Raw genomic sequence first — 19,826 nt, 5'->3', positions numbered from 1 at the left:
ACCTTTTATTTAAGACTCTACTTGCTTTTAATGTAATAGACTTAGCTACAGTAGTTGTCATCTATCAACGTATGTATAGAAAGGTGAATATTCTATATCCTTTTCAGTTGCCTTGTTGAAGGGGATGCTAAGGAAGAAATACTTCAGCCGCCGGAACCTCACCCAGTGCCACCCATCCTGACACCTTCTCCCCCATCAGCTTTTCCAACAGTCACTACAGTATGGCAAGACAATGACAGATACCATCCAAAGCCAGTGTTACACATGGTTCCATCAGATCAGCATTCAACAGATCTCAACAGAAACTATAGTAAATCAACAGAACTTCCAGGGAAAAATGAGGCAACTGTTGAACAGATAGAGAAAAAGTTGGAGCGAAATCTAAGTTTTGAAATTAAGAAGGTCCCTCTCCAAGAGGGACCAAAAAGTTTTGATGGGAACACAGTCTTGAATAGGGGACATGCAATCAAAATTAAATGTGCTTCACCTTGTGTAACTGATAAGATCTCTAAGCCTCAGGAACTGAGTTCAGGGGATTTAAAAGTTGATGAGCTTTCTCAGCATTCCTGTGTGGACTGCAGTATAACACAATCGGCTAGCGCCCCAGCTACTCCATCAAAAGAAATACACAGGAATTCGGGTACACCTCCGAGGCCAGACTGTTTGCCTCTTGATGAGAAAGGATTTACATTGTGGTCACTTCATGGACCTGAAAATGCCGTACTTATGCCCGATTCTTCTGAAAGCATAGCCTCTGATATCCACTGTCAAACTGTTAAAACTGTGAGTTTAACACCAAGCCCCACAACACAAGTTGAAACCCTTGACCTTGTGGATCATCATAATAGTTCACCTATATTCAGAGCACCCCTCAGTTTTACTAATCCTCTTCACTCTGATGACTCAGACTCAGATGAAAGGAACTCTGATGGTGCTGTGACCAAGAATAAAACGAATATTTCTACAGCAAGTGCCACCGTTTCTGCTGCCATGGGTACTGAAAGCATTTCTACTAGGAAAGTTTTGCCAATGTCCATTGCTAGACATGATATAGCAGGAACAATACATTCAGGTGCTGAAAAAGGTAATAATATCTAATGCTTAAAATATTTGTACTGTGTGCGGGTCACTGTCATAAGCACTTTACCTGCACAAAATCATTATGTTTTATTCTACAACACTACTCTAGAAGCTACAGCAAATTTTAGGGCTTTTTAGGTAACAATGTTTTATACTATTACCTTAATGTGATCACACTTCATTATTGATTTTTTTGTTTGTAAAATTTTAAATTGTAACTGAAAGTTTTCTTTCCCTTTTTCCTTTCTGTTATAGCTTTTGGTACAGGCATACCTTGGAGATATTGCAGGCTCAGTTCCAGACTGCCCTAATAAAACACATATCTCAATAAGCAAATTATAAGAATTATTTTGTTTCTCAGTGCATGTAAAAATTATATTTACATTATACTGTGGTCTGTTAATAAGTATGTAGTAATGGTAGGCCATCAAGTTGGTCTGACTCATAATGACCCTGCATCAAGTTTGTAAAGTAAATCTTTACGGGAGCAGAAAGCCTTGTCGTCATCCCATAGAGCGGTTGGTAAACAAACTACTGACCTTGTGGTTTGCAGCCCAACATATGTAACCTATGCTACCAGGGCTCCTTAACGTTGTGAAAAGTTTGAAAATTTGTGAGAATTATCAAAATGTGACATAGGGACATGAAATGAGGACATGGTATTGGAAAAATGGTACTGATAATAAGTTAGGAAAGATAGAATCCCTAAAGATAATAGTGACAAATTGAATTGGCCATTTAATTTCATTCCTGTTCCTCTCAAGTATCTGCTTAGTCGTCTTTTCTTGCTACCCACCTCCTTGGTATGGCACTGTCAGATAAGCACTGGACTGCTAACCACAAGGTCTACAGTTCAAACCCACTAGCTACTCCTTAGAAACCCTATACAGAATCAGCACTGACTCTCCTTGGTATGGCACTGTCAGATAAGCACTGGACTGCTAACCACAAGGTCAACAGTTCAAACCCACTAGCTACTCCTTAGAAACCCTATACAGAATCAGAACTGACTCCAGGACACTTAACAACAACAACAAAGCAGAATGTGGAAAATTTAATTTAGTCAGGATTGATTATCTGGTCATTTACCTGCCAGTGACCTCTGGCAATGTCATAAAGTGTCATTTACTTGTAAAATGCAGGCTATATAAGTACTGTGAACTAACTTCTTTTTCCATATGAAGCCCTGGTTTAGTGCTATCAAATCAACACTGGACTGTTACAACCCCCCAGCCACTCCTCAGAAACTTTGTATACAGTGTAACTGTGAGTGGAAACTGATTCAGTGACATTTAACAACAACAGCATCCAGTATAATGCTACTCACACCTTTATTTTCTCCAGCTCACAGTGCTGTATTTTTATCTTAAAAATGTTAATCGGGTAGGATAGATGGAGTCTAAGCTAGTGTCTTGTACTTCTGGTATGGTGCTGTAGGATCAGCACAGGACTGCAAACCACAAGATCATTAGTTCAAACCCACCCTGATCCTTTCGACGGCACTTAACAACAACAAAGCTAGTATCTTAAATTTACAGAATTTTGTTTTCTAAATTCTTCTGTGTTTCATTTGAAGGGTGTTTAGAAGACAACTAAAATTAACAAAACTTCAAATTGTTAGTATGTTTTTTTTCCCCTCACCTTCAGAATTAAAAATTTTTGCCAGTTGTAAAACTATACCAAAAAATGTGTAGACTAGAATTTTATTTTATTTTTTTTGCCATTACTAGACTAGACTGTGGTGAGGGCAGGATGAATACGTGGTAGGATATGCTCACAGAAAGTCACTGTTGCAAGACCAGCTTTTTGTTGATAACACAGAGCGTCTCTTTAACATAAGACACACTGTGTCGGAATCAGTTCACTTCTTTTTTCTTATTTTGTTTGTATTTCAAAACAAAGATAGTTGTTAATGTGATTTCTGGTTTCTTTTCACCCTTACCCTAACTATGCTTAATGAATTTGGCATTAATTAAACATTTTTCTGTGTATGTGTTGTTTTCTACAATATAATGATAAGCAGTCTTTTAATGTGTTGGTAATTTCCCATGTAGATAAACCATTGGCTCATGAATTATAAGGGGTTTTTTTTTGTTTGTTTTTCATAAGAACTTTGTAGTGGGTTAACTGAGTTATTTTATATTGATACCTAAAACCACCTTTGTACCTGTTGCGGTCAAGTTGATTCCTACCCATAGTGATCCTGTAGAACTGCCCCATGGAGTTTCCAGGGCTGTAATCTCTATGGAAGCAGACTTCCATACATATCTTCTTCCTGCAGAGCAGCTAGCTGGTAGGTTCAAACAGCTGACCTTTCAAGTCAATGACAAGCAGTTTAACCACTGCACCACTAGATCTCTTTGTATAGGATGTTAAGTGCCATGGAGTCTCTTCTGACTCATAGTGACACGGTATAGGATTTCTGAGGGGCAGCTAATAGGTTTGAACCACCACAACCTTGTGGGTAGCTATCAAGTGTTTATACTACAGTGCCACACCAGGACTCCTTGTAAAAGGTACTACCTGAGAAATATTCCTCGCTGCAAATTTGGATTTTAATCTGCTCAGGACTCCTGAAAGATTTCCCAAACTGGACTACTCTTGGCCCCTACACAGTATATGATTTGTAAAGCCTGTGTAAAATGTACTGTCTCTGATAGGATCAGAGTGTATAACATAGGTATGGCCATCGAGAGATGTAAGGAGAAGCAAGGACCTACCCTGTGCCATTGAGTCAGTTCTGACTCATAGTGACCCTGTAGGACCGAATGGTGATACTGCTCCAGAGGGCTTCCGAAGATGCAGAACTTTATGGAGGCCGATGGTCTCATTTTCTCATGAAGAGCATCTGATGGGTTTAACCTCTGACCTTTTGGTTAGTAGCCCAATGCTTAACTCACTTCACCACCAGGGTTACCATCAAACAAGGGCTCTAACTAGAAAATGCCAGTGTAGGCTCTAATTTTTAAGAGAGAGACTATCATGAGAAGAGGTAGAGTTTCTGAAAGACACTTGATAAAATTTTAATGTATTAACAAGCAAGACTGCCCTTGCTCATTTTGTTCCCTCAGTTATGAAATGGTATCACAAGGCTAAGGTTCTAGGTCCCCTGTTTCTGGTAACCATCTCTTCACTATTGCTGTTAGAAATGAGAACAAAAGAAGTATGCTGAAGACTCAGACTGCCACTGCCTCCTACAAAAGGTAGATAGTTCTTATGGTGGCGTAAGGTTTTGCTATGCAAGTTCCAGTACTGTTGGTAGGTATAAAAAGTATGAAATTAGAACTTTTCTCAGCAGGACCCAGAGGCTATATTTTCTTATGTCTGGCTAATGAAATGTAGAAGGGTAAGAACAATCATACCTGCTTCATGTTTGTTAATTTTGAATTTCTTTTTCATTCATAGCCTGTCGGATGTGGTGAGAGTGAGACAGCAGTGTACTTTATGGCAGGATTGAATTATATTTTTATGTGTGTTAGAAAAATAGCTAAAATTTCAAATCTTATTTCATAGTTATTACTTGTTTAAAACATGACTGAAGTTAATTTTAAAATGATTGGGACTTAAAATATCACATTAATAGGAATTATGGTGCATACTATAATAAAAATCATGAAAGGACTTAAGCTGCTAAATCCATTTAGGAAACATTGGCTGAGATGAAATGACAAAGCTTCATTAATGGATTCAAAACCTCAGCAGCAAGCAGAGTCAGTCACTGGGCCCCTGCTGTCTCTTCTGAAGGCTGGCTTGAGGACAGTCTGATTAATGTCTGAAGTTATCAGGAAAGTCACGGGAGAAGCTTCCCACATTACAGTAGTCATGAAGTCCATTCTTGGTTCAGTCAAACTCCAGCTGCTCCTCAGAAACCCTATACAAGGTCGCTATGAGTCGGAAGTGACTCCATGGCATTTAACAGCAAGTGCCATAATACTTCTTAAGAACAAGTTGAATGATAATGGTTTCCTGTTTATTTTTTTACATTTTTAAAGCTGGTTCTCTTAGACCCTCAAAAGGTGGCATCAGTTTGGGGAAGGAACTGACTTGTGGGATTATAGAGTGGTGATGGTGTAAAGAGCCTCCACTCAATACCTGACCCATAGTACTAGAGCGAGTTACCCTTCACCAGCATTTGTACCAAATGGAATTCTGGCTTTAGTTCATGAATAATACACCAGTATATGAGGAGATTGAACACTACTACAAACAGCTGCAGGACTCAAAATCCATGGTTTCTTCCATCACAAAACAGGTAGAAACATAATTCACTGCTTCAGGGCTCTTAGTCTGTATATATTCTGTGCTTTTTTATAAGGTATTCTAATTTTGATACGTGCTATATTTTCTTTAAATGTTTAAAATATTTTTTTTTTTTCAACAAGACAACCGTACTGCCATTGTGTGCCTCTCTCTTAAGTATGGTTTTAGAGTGCAGCTCAATTGTTAGACTTTTGTTGTCTACCAGTCAATACACATGCATCTTCACTGTTTGCAAGGTGTTAACAGCTTAAGGAATCTTCATGAACCTTATGTTATTGAATGCAAGTGTGCCATCATTCTGTGTTTATATAAAAAAGACAAACAATCTTCAGTTTTGCTATGTTGATATAGCATTGGGGTATCATATTAAAGCATTGAAATACATCAACTTATGAAAAATAATACTTTTGTTTTTTAAAAAACAGATTCTCTTAGGTACTTGTGACAAGGGTTTTTAGAATGTCAAGAAAGTTCTCACTTTCAGTAATTTATCTAAATGTTATGTATTTAGATGTTGACGCTAGTGAAGATTCACCACCTCCCCTACCTGAAAGAACTCCTGAATCCTTTGTATTAGCAAGTGAACACAGTGAGTCTCTCGTCTGCTTTTGTATTCATTTCCAACTCTAACAATAAGCTCTGAAAAATGTGGCGGATTGTAGTCTAGTAGCTATTGAGCTGCATACTTAAGTTCAAAAACAGGATTGAATTGGTATTGACAAATGTTTTTAATTGTACAAATAAAATACTTTAAAACAGTATTTTTTTATTTGGCAAATTTGCTGCTGCGTTTATATTAAATACATTGCTATATAAGTGTATTGGTAATTTGGTGTCTTTCAGATCATTAAAAGTAGCACATGTTTATGGAAAGATATTAATTGTTTCACTTGGTGCCTGCTTAGGAAAGTAAAAATTTTCATTGTGTTATGGTAGAGCATCACTTTCTTGGTGTTAAATGAGGTATACACTAAGACCACAAGGGTAACAAACTACAAAGCATTGATGATGAAATCATTTTTGTCCCCACTCTCCCAGCTTTAATGCATTTGTAGAGCCTCGTGCTCAGTGTGGGTGCTCACTGATACTACTATTATTTGTTTTTAAACTCCTTTTAAAAGATTTGAGATCTGAATTACATTTTATAAAATTTATTAATTTTATTGATTTTAAAAATAAACACTAAAGAAGTACACTTATTGTCACATCTGTAAATTACAATAGACTGATAATTTCTGATGACTAAATTCAGTTAAATTTCAAGAAAGAAAACTCAAAATAATTTTCTGGAAATAAAAACTAGGTAATATTTTATCGAAGTGCTGGCTTCTAGAAAGGTATAGGGTCTATTTTTTTATTTTACTTTAAAGAGATAAAAAGTTCAAGGATTAAAGATACTCATTATAATTGCAAAGTTTCCTTTTTCTCAGATGCATCTGTACGATCCGAACTGAGTAAACTTCAAAGTCAGGATCAATCTGAACAAAAAGCTGAAGTGAGTCCTTTTGAGATTGAAACTGCTAATAACTTAATCTTTTTTAGTTCTTTCGTTATCTGGTTGTTGTCTAAGATAACTGTCATCTTTAAACTATTAAATATAGTATTCGGTTTATATTAATATTTCATATGGAAATCCTCTATAAATATACTATCTGAAATTTTTAATAAGGGAACGTGAAAACTGCTTTTGAAATGTGTAAGATATGACATATTCTAAATCATTTTGGAGATATGAATGGAACAAGAGTTACTATTTTAAGGTCAGTACTGCCCTAGAATAGTTCCACTCATAATAATGTTGTGTCATTAAGTGCCATCGAGTCGATTCTGACCCATAGCAACCCTGTATAGGGTTTCCAACAAGCAGTTCATGAACTTGAACCACCGACCTTATAGTTCAAATGACTTTGCAGTCTGACGCACTAGCCCACTGCGCCATACCAGCACTCCACTCATAATAATTGTTGTTGTTAAGTGCTGTAGAATCGGATCCGACCCATAGCAACCCTATACAGAGTTTCCGAGAGGAGTGATTGGTGAGCTTGAATTACTGACCTTGCATTTCAAACGGCTTTGCAGTCTGGCACATTAACCCACAGTGCCGCACCAGGACTCCACTCATAATACTAGGCACTAAATCCCTCCCCTTCGTTATCCTGGCCACCTGAGGATTTTGCCCATAGTTACGAAATGTTTTGGTAGCTGCAAAAATGTTTTGGTCGTTAGGAAACATTTAGTTGGTAGATATTTTGGCCATAGAAAGTGCCATTTTTCCTCAGCATTAATGTTTTTCATGCTTTACTCCACATTTTAATATCTCTGAAGTTGGGGTACATCTTATAGTTAATAAAAGCCCACTGTGATACAGTTTAATGGGTACAATAAAGAGTGGTAACTGATAGTAATGATACACCAATGTCTTATTTTATGAACAACAGTAGACAGATGACTGGCAAAAATGCTAATGTGTATATGTTCCATGGCGCAGTAGTTTCTACTTTTTATGTTTCCATCTGGAAAAGGAGTTCCCTGTTCCTTTATTCTTACTATAAAACAGCATACCATTTTAAAAAAATTAAGTGTAATTGAAAACATTGTGTTTTTTTCCCTCTGACACTGAGACTCTTGATCCACCTTTCTTAATTTCTTCCTTGATTTCTATCCATAAGCCAGTCTGGGTGTGTATCCAAAATTAACGTTTTCTGTTATTTGTACATAAAAGGAGTGCATTGTAACAGCAATTCACATCTTCCTTATAGGGCTTGATGACCTCTGGAAATGACAAGTGTGGTAAGTGCTTAAAAATGTTCTCTTTGCTATAGAATATAGATTTATTGCCATAAATTATTTACTTCATGTAATTAATTATATGTTATCTGGTTGTCTCCATATGTGAAAACATACGAGACAAATGCAGTATGCTGTATAGTTTCTCCAAGTTAATTAGTGAATAAGCACTGGACTGTGAACCACAAGGCCCATGGTTCAAGTCCTCCAGCTGCCCCATGGGAGAAAGATGAGGCTTTTTGCTCCCTCAAAGATTTAAAAGCTTCAGAAACCCTATGCAGGGCCCCTATGAGTCAGAACTGACTCAATGGCACTAAACAACAACCCAATATTACTATTGATGTAGAAAATAATGAGAGCATTTATGTATTCAATTAATTGGAAAGAAATTGTTTTCAAAATGCTTTCTTGAATTTTATTTTCTATTGTCTTATAAAAACACTTATGAGCTAGATTCTGGCTAAATGCCCCATTTTTACCTAGACCATTGAATTGGATTTATGATACTTGTTTTAGAAATCAAAGTCCTTTTAGAACTTTTGCTTTATTTCTGAAGATTGATAATGTTATATCATTCTAATAAGTGTTATAATGCCAAGTTAGAACATTTTCTACCACTTTACGTGTACTATCATAGGACAGCACTTCACAACAACAACAATCATAGGAAAATAGGTCAAGTTTTTTTTATAAGTCCGTGACCATGTAAGCAGCTCATCAAGCAGCCTATACAATGCCTTCCATTCATCTTTGCCCTCATCCTCCATCTTAACTTCAACTGATTCCTTCCTGACCATACCCTGGAGCCTACCATTTCATCCTTTGTAATTGCTGAGGGCTGCTGGGGACAATCATTCCATTTTACAGATTGAATTTACATTCTAGGTTTTTATCCAAAATAACGTCCTAAGAATTTCCTGGTATTCTTATATGTTGTAGTTATCCCTCTTTCTATTTCCCCTGACTTTTCCAAACCCTAATTTTTCTCTACATCACCAGTCTCACTAATTCTTATTATATAACCTATGCTTCACTGAAAAAGCTTGAGGCCTTTGGAGCAGATCTTTGTTACTTCCTAGAAGCTGGCCCAGAGTTACTAATTTCATCATGATGCCACTCCTTTATGTCCCATTGTACTCTATGAATGATTTTATTTTACAATTGATCATACTACTGTATTAATTGCAGTCCTGCTGTGGTGCTGTGGGGTAATGCGTCCGACTGCAGAGTCGTTTGAACTACAAGGTTGGTGGTTCAAGCTCACCAGCTGCTCCTTGGAAACCCTATACAGGGTTGCTATGGGTCGGAATCGGCTTGACGGCACTTAACAACAACAGCAACTGTATTAATTAATGCCGTTGTCTATCTTCCTTTTCAGACCAGGGGTTGGCAAACTGTATCTCACAGGCCAGATCTTGCCCTTGACTTGTTTTTGTTTGGCCCTTGAGCAAAGAATGTATTTTATCGTTTTCAAAAAGTTGTTTGAAGATAAGTAAAACCCAAAGAATATGTAGCAGGGCACATATATATCTGCAAAAGTGAAAATATTTACTCTGGGGCTCTTTACAGCTGCTAGAGTTTCAGTGGTGAAGTGGTTACATGCTTAGTTGATAACTGAAAGGCCAGTTGTTCAAACCCAGAAGCCCCTACCAGCCGTTCTGTGGGAGAAAGCTGTGACGATCTGCCTTTGTAAAGACACCAGCGTTAGAACCCTTCTGGGACAGTTTTACTCTGTCCTCTAGGGTCACTGTGAGTCCGAATTGACTTACCGGCAATGGTTTTGGTTGGTGTTGTTTTAGCTCCTGATAATAAAAGTTTGCTGATCCCTAACTAGACTTTGAGCACCCTGAATACCAGGACCATCTTGTGTATGACTTGTTTCCTAAATGTCCAGCTACATTGCATACAGGTGTATAGGAAATTTGATAAAGGTTATGAAAAAATGTGTAATTCTTCCATTTCAAAATGTATCTTTAATTCTAAATTTAGTAGATTAATAATTTAATGAATTTTCAAATATAAAAAGTTATTAATAGTGCTAGGCATGAATAAAAGCCAAACCAAACTTGTTGTCCACAAATTAATTCGGACTCATAGCAGTCCTATAGGACAAGAGTAGAACTCTACCCCTTACAGTTTCCACAGCTATAACATTTATGGGAGCTGACTGCCCCATTTTTCTCTAGTGGAACGGCTGCTAAGTTTGAACCACTAGCCTTTCATTTCGCAACCAAGTGCTTAACCAGTGAGCCACCAGGGCTCCTAAGGAATAGATTGTTCTTGTTTAGTGGCATCGAGTCGACTTCTTCTCATCATGACCCTGTATAGGGTTTCTGAGGGGTGACTAGTAGGTTTGAACCACTGACCCTCCCATTAGCAATCCTGTGCTTATCCTACAGCACCATACCAGGAGTAGATATAAACCCTTAAAAGATTACTACACTTGGAGAACAATAATTAATTAGCTATGTACTTGCTTGCCATTGATTAAAATATAGACATTGCAGTTTCAATTATTGCTTTAGAACATACCTATATAGTGTAAACTACTTCAAGAAAATATGATATGCCGAGATCTAAGTTTATTATACAGGTTTCCCTCATTATCTGAAAGTAGTGTGTGCCAATGAAACCTTTCATAAGCCAAAGCAATAACTTATCATATCATACCAAATAACACATGAAACCTCAAATAGCACTAAGTTACTGGAGGGCTGCAAAAAGGTTATGAACAAATGCCATTATCTTTTCTTTCCATTTTCCACAAACTTGCTGTTCTGAGACAGAGGTGAAAGTCATGGTGGCTTGATTCTGTGACACTGAATGTAGTGTCTGGGGAGGGAACTACATCATTTTTGGAGGTTTTTTGTTGTTGTTGTTGTTAGCGAAATTAAGTATTGATAAGGCTCTTCAATATAAGTGAAATGTCGTAACGTAAACTGTCTACAAGCGAGAGATACATGTATAAAGCTAGAGGAATAAGATTCTTCACATGGCAGGTTTCTAGGTTCCTTTAAAAGCACCTACCATTCTTGATTTGTATTTATTGGACCTCTAAATTTATGATGCTCAAGTGAGAAAACTTTTTTTCTTTAGCTCATTACTCACATTAAATAATTTAAATATTCTGTGTATGGTGCTTGAAATTGTTTACAAGGACTTGTTTCCATTTTAGATCATCCCACAGGAGATGTTCACACCGAGTCTTACATAGACTGCCTGCCTACTTTCAGTGATAAGAAAGATCAGTTATCAGAAAGTCCAACAGAAGCCACAGATATTGGTAATATTTTTAATGAACTTTAAGTAGTTATCTTCACCCAATTCACAATATAATGTAGGGGTGGGGAAAGGAGCTAATACTGACAAGATTGAAAACAGGTCACACTCTGCCATTGTTCCAGGATTTCCTTAAAGTTTATTAGATTTATTCAGGTTCTGAAGTGATACTTGCCAGGAGTAAAACATCTATGATCAGAGTTTCTGAGGATGAATCATGAAATTATTGAAGTAATTTATTTTTATCTAAACATGTTAGATGTTTTTACATAGTGATCATTGGTTTTATTTTACCATAGTATTTTAAGAGAAGTTGCTATTTTCAATTCCTCCAAACAGATGTACATTGGCCCCTGAGTGAGGAATGCTTTGAGATTTAATTTAAATCCTAAATTCCCATGTGGACATTCATTTGTTCAAAAAATGAGGATGTTTAGTAGCTTAAAACATTTGCTAAGCACTGACCAAATTACTTTGGTGTTTTGACTATAGGTTTTGGTAATCGCTGTGGAAAACCCAAAGGACCAAGAGATCCACCTTCAGAATGGACATGATTCAGGAAGGACTTGATTAAAGACACTTTAATTTATACTGGAAAATTCAAGTGCCACTGAAAGCCAGATTAGTATTCCATCCAAAAAATGTGGGACTAACAGCAGTGTAGATTGTGACCTTAAAATGTTTTATTGGGCCACTCTACCTGTCTATACTACACTTAGAAAAAAGTATTACATATGGTTTATTTTGTAACTTCAAGTATTATTGCCTTAATGTCTCTTAACCCTGTTACACGCTGCTTGTAGACATGTTAACATAGTAATACTTTTATGGTAAGTTGAGTTTAAGACTACTCTTTTGCTAATGTTTTATCATGTATGCATTATTTTGTATTTGTACAGGGCAAGTAGGTATATAATTTGATAATGTTGCAGTCATAAAATATTATTATTAACAGAAGATGTAAGAAATTTCTGCATGGTCTAAATCTTTGTGTACCTTATTTGTAAATTATTTGCCCTGAAATTTTAGAAAATAGTTTCTGACTTTAAAAATTGCTGGATTCATGCAGCCAGCAGTGCAGGTTATCAGAGATCAAAGATTGTAATAATAATACATTTTGTAAATTGTAAGCAAAAGGTTATTTTTATATTATATGCTGTCTGATTGTCCATCCTAATTGTCTTTGTTTTCATCTAGTCATGGAGATTCAGTAAGTGCCTTAGAACCATATTGAATTCTCTTAGCTTGTGTGTGTTACTTTAATATTTGAACTCAACTGGGGTTAGAAGACTATCAAAATATATGTATGTTTCAGGATATTTGACCTGCCATTAAAAAAAAAAAAAAAAATTGTTTTACAATGCTTACCTGCTGTCTTGGGTCTTCATTTCTCACTTCTAGCAAATTAGACCTAATGTCAGCCTTCTGTGGGCTTAGTCTTATTGTTAAGCTACAGTCTCTTACTTAAGGAATAGGGATCACCTTCTTCCTATGGCCCTGCCATTCTAAATACTTTATCCTAGAGTTAGCCTTAAACGTTCTTCTGATCCTTTTTATTACGTGCCTATCAGGAGTCCTGGTGTGACACTGGCAGATAAGTACAGATAAGCACTTAGCTGCTAACTGGGAGGTCGGTGGTTCAAACCCACAAGCTACTCCTTGGAAGCCCTATACAGCGTGGCTTTTAGTCAGAACCAGCCACCTCGACGGCACTTAAAGGTGGGCTGGTTTCTTTCCACCCCACATCTGGAACATAGGTCTCATAGATACCAAGTCTGAATTTTAATACCACTTGTTACTGTTGAACGAGCACTGGTGGCAATGTAGAGTTAGGCACTGGACTGCTTACCATGAGGTCTGTAGTTCAAACCCACCAGCTGCTGCTCCATAGGAGAAAGAAACATTTACAGCCTCAGGAACCCTATATATTCTATCCATGTTTTCCTCCTGTGTACAAACAGAAATGTTATTAGTTAAAAGATCAAAATGAAATAAAACAACCTTACGTGAATAGAAAGAGGATGACTATGAAGAAAAACATAGTATAATTCTGTATTAATTTTTTTTAAGCTAAATGGTCTTCATGTTGATAACCTTAGCATTTCAAAGTTTCCCCATATTTTTTTTTTTCTTAAATAAGGAGATAAGGATACAGCGGACCATTCACAAGACACCTTAGTAGCTTATCATTTTCCTAATAAAATTTAAATAAAAAACTAGTCCTTTCGCAAACTTGATTTGTATAATATGATACTAAAAATAGGATTGTTTGCTTGAAAAATTGTTGCTTAGAACACCTTCACTGAATTTGTAACATGTATTCAGAAAGGTGAAAAACTGTATAAATCATCTCAAAGTGTATAGGTTGTTGTAAAGTGTCGTTGAGTTGGTTCTGACTTACAGCGACCTGTATAGGGTTTCCAAGGAGTAGCTGGTGAGCTTGAATCTCCAACCTTGCAGTCCAGCACATTAAACCACAGCATCACACCAGAACTCTCGAAGTGTATCTATACCATGTGAGAATATGACCACAACATGAAAAGTACTAAGCATTAATTGTTGTTGTTGTTGTTGTTGTTATGTGCCGTGGAGTCGGAACCGACTCATAGCGACCCTGTACAGGGTTTCCGAGGGTGTAAATCTTTACGGGAGTAGAAAGCCTCATCTTTCTCCCGCGGAGCAGCTGGTAGTTTCGAACTGCTGACCTTGCGGTTCACAGCCCAAGTCGTAACCACTACGCTACCAGAGCATTAATAGCCCCTGAAAAATGTCCCCTTAGTGCTTCTTATTGTTATGTGCCGTTTAGTCGGTTCCAACTCATAACGACCCTGTATAGGGTTTCTAAGGAGCAGTTTGAATTGCCAACCATATGGTTCACAGTCCACTGCTGACCCTACAGCACTACACCAGATGTCTTAGACTCCTTCATTTTTATATTTGTTCGTTTTTCTTTGCTGTAAAGTTTTGCATTTTATGCATATACCATAATTTCCTGTTCTGCTATTTATATTTGAGTTGTTTCTGGTTTTCAAACAACTTATGCTGTAGTTGTTTGAAATTATGCTGTAGTGAAGAATTTTTAATGTATCATTTGAGGCACATAGATATGTTTTCTGTTGGATATATATCAAAGATAGGGTATGTGCATATGTTCGGCTTTATTGAAAACTATCAAAGCTTTTTCCAAAGTTGTTATTCTAATTGTTCTGTACTTTTGCCAACACTTGGTATTACTAGCAATTTTTTTTTTTTTTTCAACATTTCATTGTGAAGTGAGTGAAGGTTTACAGAGCAGATCATTGGTTTTACATTCAGCAAATCGGATACTTTCCTTCATTACATAGTTGCAATCCCCTCCGGGTACCAACAGTTAACAGTTGTTGTTGTTGCTGTTAGGCGCCATCAAGTCGGTACCGACTCATAGCAACCCCATGCACAACAGAATGAAACACTGCCTGATCCTAGGCCAACCTCACTATTGTTGCCATGCTTGAGCCCATTGATTCTGCCACTTTGCCAATCCATCTCGCTGGGGATCTTGCTCTTTTTCTCTGACCTTCCAACTTAGCATACATGATATCCTTCTCCAGCGACTGGTTCCTTCTGACAATATGACCCAAGTATGAGAAACGGAAGTTTGGCCATCCTGGCCTCTGAGGAGCACTTTGTCTGTACTTCTTCCAATTCAGATCTGTTGGTTCTTTTGGCAGCCCATTGCACTTTCAATATTATCCTCCAACACCACAACTAAAAAGCATCAATTCTTCTACGGTCTTCCTTATTCACTGTCCAGCTTTCGCATGCATATGCGGTTATTGAAAATACCATGGCTTGGGTCAGGCGCACCTTAGTCCTCAAGCTGACAACTTTGCTCTTCGATGCTTTAAAAAGGTCTTGTGCTGCAGATTTGCCTAATGCAATATGTCCTATGATTTCTTGACTACTGCTTCCATGAGTGTTGATATTTGATCCAAGAAGAATGAAGTCCTTGACAACTTCAGTCTTTCTCTGTTGATAATGTTGTTTATTGGTCCAGTGGTGAGGATTTTTGTTTTCTTTACATTGAGATGCAATCCATACCAAAGGAGGTGGTCTTTGATCTTCATCAGCAAATACTTTAAGTCCTCTTCACTTTCAGCAAACAAGGTTGTATCATCTGCATATCGCAGATTGTTAATGAGTCTTCCTCCAATCCTTATGTCATGTTTTTTTTTTCATATAGCTTCTTGGATTATTTGCTCAGCATACAGGTAGAATAAGATGGTGAAAGAATACAAACCCATCTGCCACTCCACAAGAGAGAGATGAGACTTTTTTCTGTAAAGATCCACAATCTCAGAAATGCTATGCAGCCCTGGATATCCACAGACAAATGTAAAAACCTTCCCTAAAAGCCGAGACTGTAAATTCCAAAAAGGCAAGTCTCCCCACCCCCATCCAAAAAAAAAAAAAAGAAAGCTAAAGAGGATAGAGAGAAACACTGTTAACTGATGATATATGGAGAGGATAATAATCAATGTAATGAAACAAGCTATATGAATGGTTGAATGTGAAGCTGATGATGTGCCCTGTAAACTTTCAATCCAAAATAAAAACATTTAATTTAAATAAAACTGGGGGTCTATAAAGGCACGGAGTGGCAGACTTACAAGCTTTCATGAAGGTGTTTAGTGTCAGAATGAGGGGAGTAAGACAGAAACCCTACTGAATAGTTCTCTTGTCCAGATGGTTCTGGTGATGGGGGTGGGATAGGATTTTTATGATTCAATTGCGAGTAATTTATATCAGGTCTAATGGCGATTGTCACAACTGTAAATGTAGAAGTTGTTGTTGTTGTTATGTGCCGTGGAGTCGGTTCCGACTCATAGCGACCCTGCACAGGGTTTCCAAGGCTGTTGATCTTTACGGGAGCAGAACGCCTCATCTTTCTCCCGCGGAACCGCTGGTAGTTTCGAACTGCTGACCTTACGGTTCGCAGCCCGATTCGTAACCACTACACTACCAGAGCTCCTTATAAATGTAGAAGAGGTGCAACTAAAACAGAGGAACAGTTAATCTGTCTTTTCAGGAACAGAGGATCCTAGGACCATCGAGAGTAAAGAACGTAAAAGAGGAGTGAGGGATCCTAAACAGAAAAGCGGAACGAACAGAGATGGTGGCAGAGGCAATGGCACAGAGAAACAGAGCAGCAGAAGACTCTAGGCCCAGGGACTGAGAAAAGCAGGAGGCTGGCTTGCCAAATGTACCCTTTGGACATTTAAACAAATATATATGTTCAATGTGGTATGTGTACATAAAAATAAAAGTATAATAGAGGTAAATACTGTTGGTCAAGGGTGCATGGAGGGGATTGTAATCATTACAATGATTTGCTGAATGTAAAATTGATGATCTGCCCTGTAAACCTTCACTCAGTCAATACACAATAAAAGCTTAAAAAAAAAGAAATGCTATGCAGGGTCGCTGTGAGTCAGTTAACTAACTCAATGTCAGTGAGTTTGGTTTGGCTTTTTGTTGTTGTTGTTGATTAACAATTGTGATTGTTAGGTGCTGTCAAGTTGGTTCTGAATCATAGTGACCCTATACACAATAGAGTGAAACATTGCCTAGACCACCATGCTCACAACTGGTAAGCATGAGCTTGTTGCTGCTGCCACTACAAATGAATGTTTGCAGTTGTTTCTCCTCATTTTCAGTTGCGGCCCATCAGCAAATGAAGGTCTGGAAAGCTTCACTCCATCCATATCATTAAGGTCAACTTTACTTTGAGGAGACAGTTCTTCCCTAGTCATACCTTGAGTGCCTGCCAACCTGACAGGCTCATTTTCCAGCACTGTATCTGACAATGTTCTACTGCTGCTCATAAGGTTTTTGTGGCTAAACATGCAGAAAATAGATGTCTGAATAGATGAATCCAAGACTATACCCTATGTATAGGTAGCTGTTTTTAATTTAGTTTCTACTTAAATTTCCAACTACCTTTTCATTGTTGCTAGGTGCTATTGACTTGGGTCTGACTCATAGTGACCCTGTAGAGCAGGGGTGGGGAACGTCCCAAGAAAGCATTTGGCCTGACCCTGCCAAAGCAAAATGACTTTGAGTCAATTTTGACTCACAGCAACCCTGTATAGGGTTTCCAAGAAGCAACTGGTGGATTTGAACTGTTGATCTTGTGGTTAAGAATCCAATGCTTATCCTATAGCACCACACCAGGACTCCACCATTTGATTAAAACCCTTTGCATTTTTCAATTTAATACCTCGATAGATATCATTTAACATTCTAATATACACTCATGGAGTAGAAGTCAAGTTGCTTATATATTTATCACTACTCCTGGTATTGATTCAGAAGCACAGACTGGTTAAAATATCACCCAATAATTCTGAGTAACAGGGATATACAAGGAGGCTTCAAAAAGTTCAAGAAAAAATGGAATTAGAAAATAATGGGGTTTTCTCATGAATTTTTTAAGCCCCCTCATGTATTAACTTTTTAAAAAATGTGAACTAGAAATCATTTTGTATTTAGTGTGAAGAGGAGTCAATAAAAGGAATCTAATGCATTTTGCAATCTGAAGTTATTGAGAATTCAAGTGAAGAATGAAATCTTTATTATGTTTAGCCTGAAAATGTGTCCTGATTTTAATATTTTAGTTGAAATTCATCAAAATGAAATGATTTGATACTCTTGATTGCAATTGTGTTAATTTAAGAAGTTTGAAAGTACCATGGACTGCCAGAAGAACAAATAAATCTGTGTTGGAATAAGTGCAGTCAGAATGCTCCTTAGAAGCCAGAATGGCCAGACTTCGTCTCTCATAATTCAAACATGTTATCAGGCGGGACTAGTCCCTGGAGAAAGGATATCATACTTGGTAAAGTAGAGGGTCAGTGAAAAAGAGGAAGACCCCTAGTGAGATTGATTGACACAGTGGCAGCAGCAATGGGCTCAAACATAACATCATATAACAGTTGTGAAGATGAGTCAGAACCAGGCAGTGTTTTCTTCTGTTGTGCAGAGGGTTGCTATGAGCTGGAACCAACTAGACAGCACCTAACAACTTGATTGCAGCCCATGAGATGGTTCTAGTTTGATCCTAAACACAAGATCGGAATAATTGTTTTAGACTTGGGTAACTTCTTGCTACTTTTGGTTTTTATGCAGACGTCTTAATTACTTGCTGTTGGTGAGGTTATTTTGGATATCAAAAATTCAGTTTCTATCATTAGTTTTCAAAATAATAGGTGTGAATTAATTTCAATTTTGTAATAGTATACTCTCTAGTTTTGGATCTTTGATACACGATTCTTAAAGGCCAGAAGCTCATGTATTCATTCTGGCAGATAGAAAATTGCAAAGACTAAGGAAGTTTTGGGCATATCAGTCAGTAAGCAACCCTGGCATGTTGTACTAAATGTATAAAGTATATCTAGTTTTAAATATAAACTATCTTTTTTGCTACAATTTCTTCCCTGTGCTATTTGTTTTCAAGGTGCACAGATCTTATAAAATGTGCTTGATATTTAACTCGTAAGAAAGTTAGCCAGTGAAATGCAGCAATATTTGGGTATCTCAAAGAAATAGGATTCTAGGAAATGAGATGTGTTCGAACTACAACAAATCTGGGCTTTGTTGAATTAGTGGGGGAAGGGAATGCCAAAGATTCCAACCATAGTTTAGTTATAACATGGAGTATGTACTGTTATCATGATTTAATGGAATAGCATTTGTGGCTTGAGAATTCTTGCCAATATTTCAGAAAGAATATATTCTTTAGTTGCTACAGATCTATACTCGAGTAGCTAAGAATTAAATAAGCAGAAAAATAGTTCTAAATTTCTCCTTCAAGCATTATTTTCCTGGTTGAAAAATCTTCAGTAGGATTAGCAGTTTAGTAAGTACACAAATGTTCTGATTATCTATATGTATATACTACTTTAAACTATTGTGCCTTCTAAATGCTTTTATATACATATAATAGAATCTTTCTAAAACTAAATTGTGAAAAAGAATTACAATAATTTACTATATTAAATATAAGACCTAAGTATTTCTTTTCTCACTTGAAGTAAGCACTCAAAAATAGCATTTTGCATGTACCTTCTATGCAAATTTTCAAAATACTAACTTAGGAAAAATATACATTAGGGTAAGTCAGAAAGTACTGGTACAAAATCATAGAAGTCTTTATTAAATAAAACCATATAACCCAGCTTCTCTGATTATTTGCTCAACATACAGGTTGAATAAGTATGGTGAAAGAATTACAGCCCTGTTGCACACCTTTCTTAGTTTTAAACCATTCAGTGTTCCCATGTTCTGTTCCAACAACTGCTTTTTGGTCCAGGTACAGATTCCTCATGAGCACAATTAAGTGTTCCGGAATACTCATACTTCCCAATGTTGTCCATAGTTTG

General features: G+C 37.1%; 1 protein-coding gene across 2 annotated transcripts in view; it reads left to right on the top strand.

Moving 5' to 3' along the window:
- PTPN12 (protein tyrosine phosphatase, non-receptor type 12) overlaps nucleotides 1-12,770 on the top strand; it is a 112,065-nt gene extending 99,295 nt beyond the window's left edge. For both annotated transcript variants that reach the window (XM_006834359.1, XM_006834360.1), the window contains 6 exons: nucleotides 108-1,084; nucleotides 5,852-5,929; nucleotides 6,771-6,835; nucleotides 8,100-8,130; nucleotides 11,303-11,410; nucleotides 11,899-12,770. In XM_006834359.1, coding sequence (XP_006834422.1) covers nucleotides 108-1,084; nucleotides 5,852-5,929; nucleotides 6,771-6,835; nucleotides 8,100-8,130; nucleotides 11,303-11,410; nucleotides 11,899-11,960 — 1,321 coding nt within the window. In that variant the 3' untranslated portion in view covers nucleotides 11,961-12,770. The remainder of the gene's footprint in view (nucleotides 1-107; nucleotides 1,085-5,851; nucleotides 5,930-6,770; nucleotides 6,836-8,099; nucleotides 8,131-11,302; nucleotides 11,411-11,898) is intronic.
- The last annotated feature ends 7,056 nt before the right edge of the window (nucleotides 12,771-19,826 follow it).

Source organism: Chrysochloris asiatica, unplaced genomic scaffold, assembly GCF_000296735.1.
Source record: "Chrysochloris asiatica unplaced genomic scaffold, ChrAsi1.0 scaffold00010, whole genome shotgun sequence".
Lineage (NCBI taxonomy): Eukaryota > Metazoa > Chordata > Mammalia > Afrosoricida > Chrysochloridae > Chrysochloris > Chrysochloris asiatica.
The sequence above is the reverse complement of the archived record's forward strand: the minus strand, read 5'-3'. Positions and strand labels throughout refer to the sequence as shown.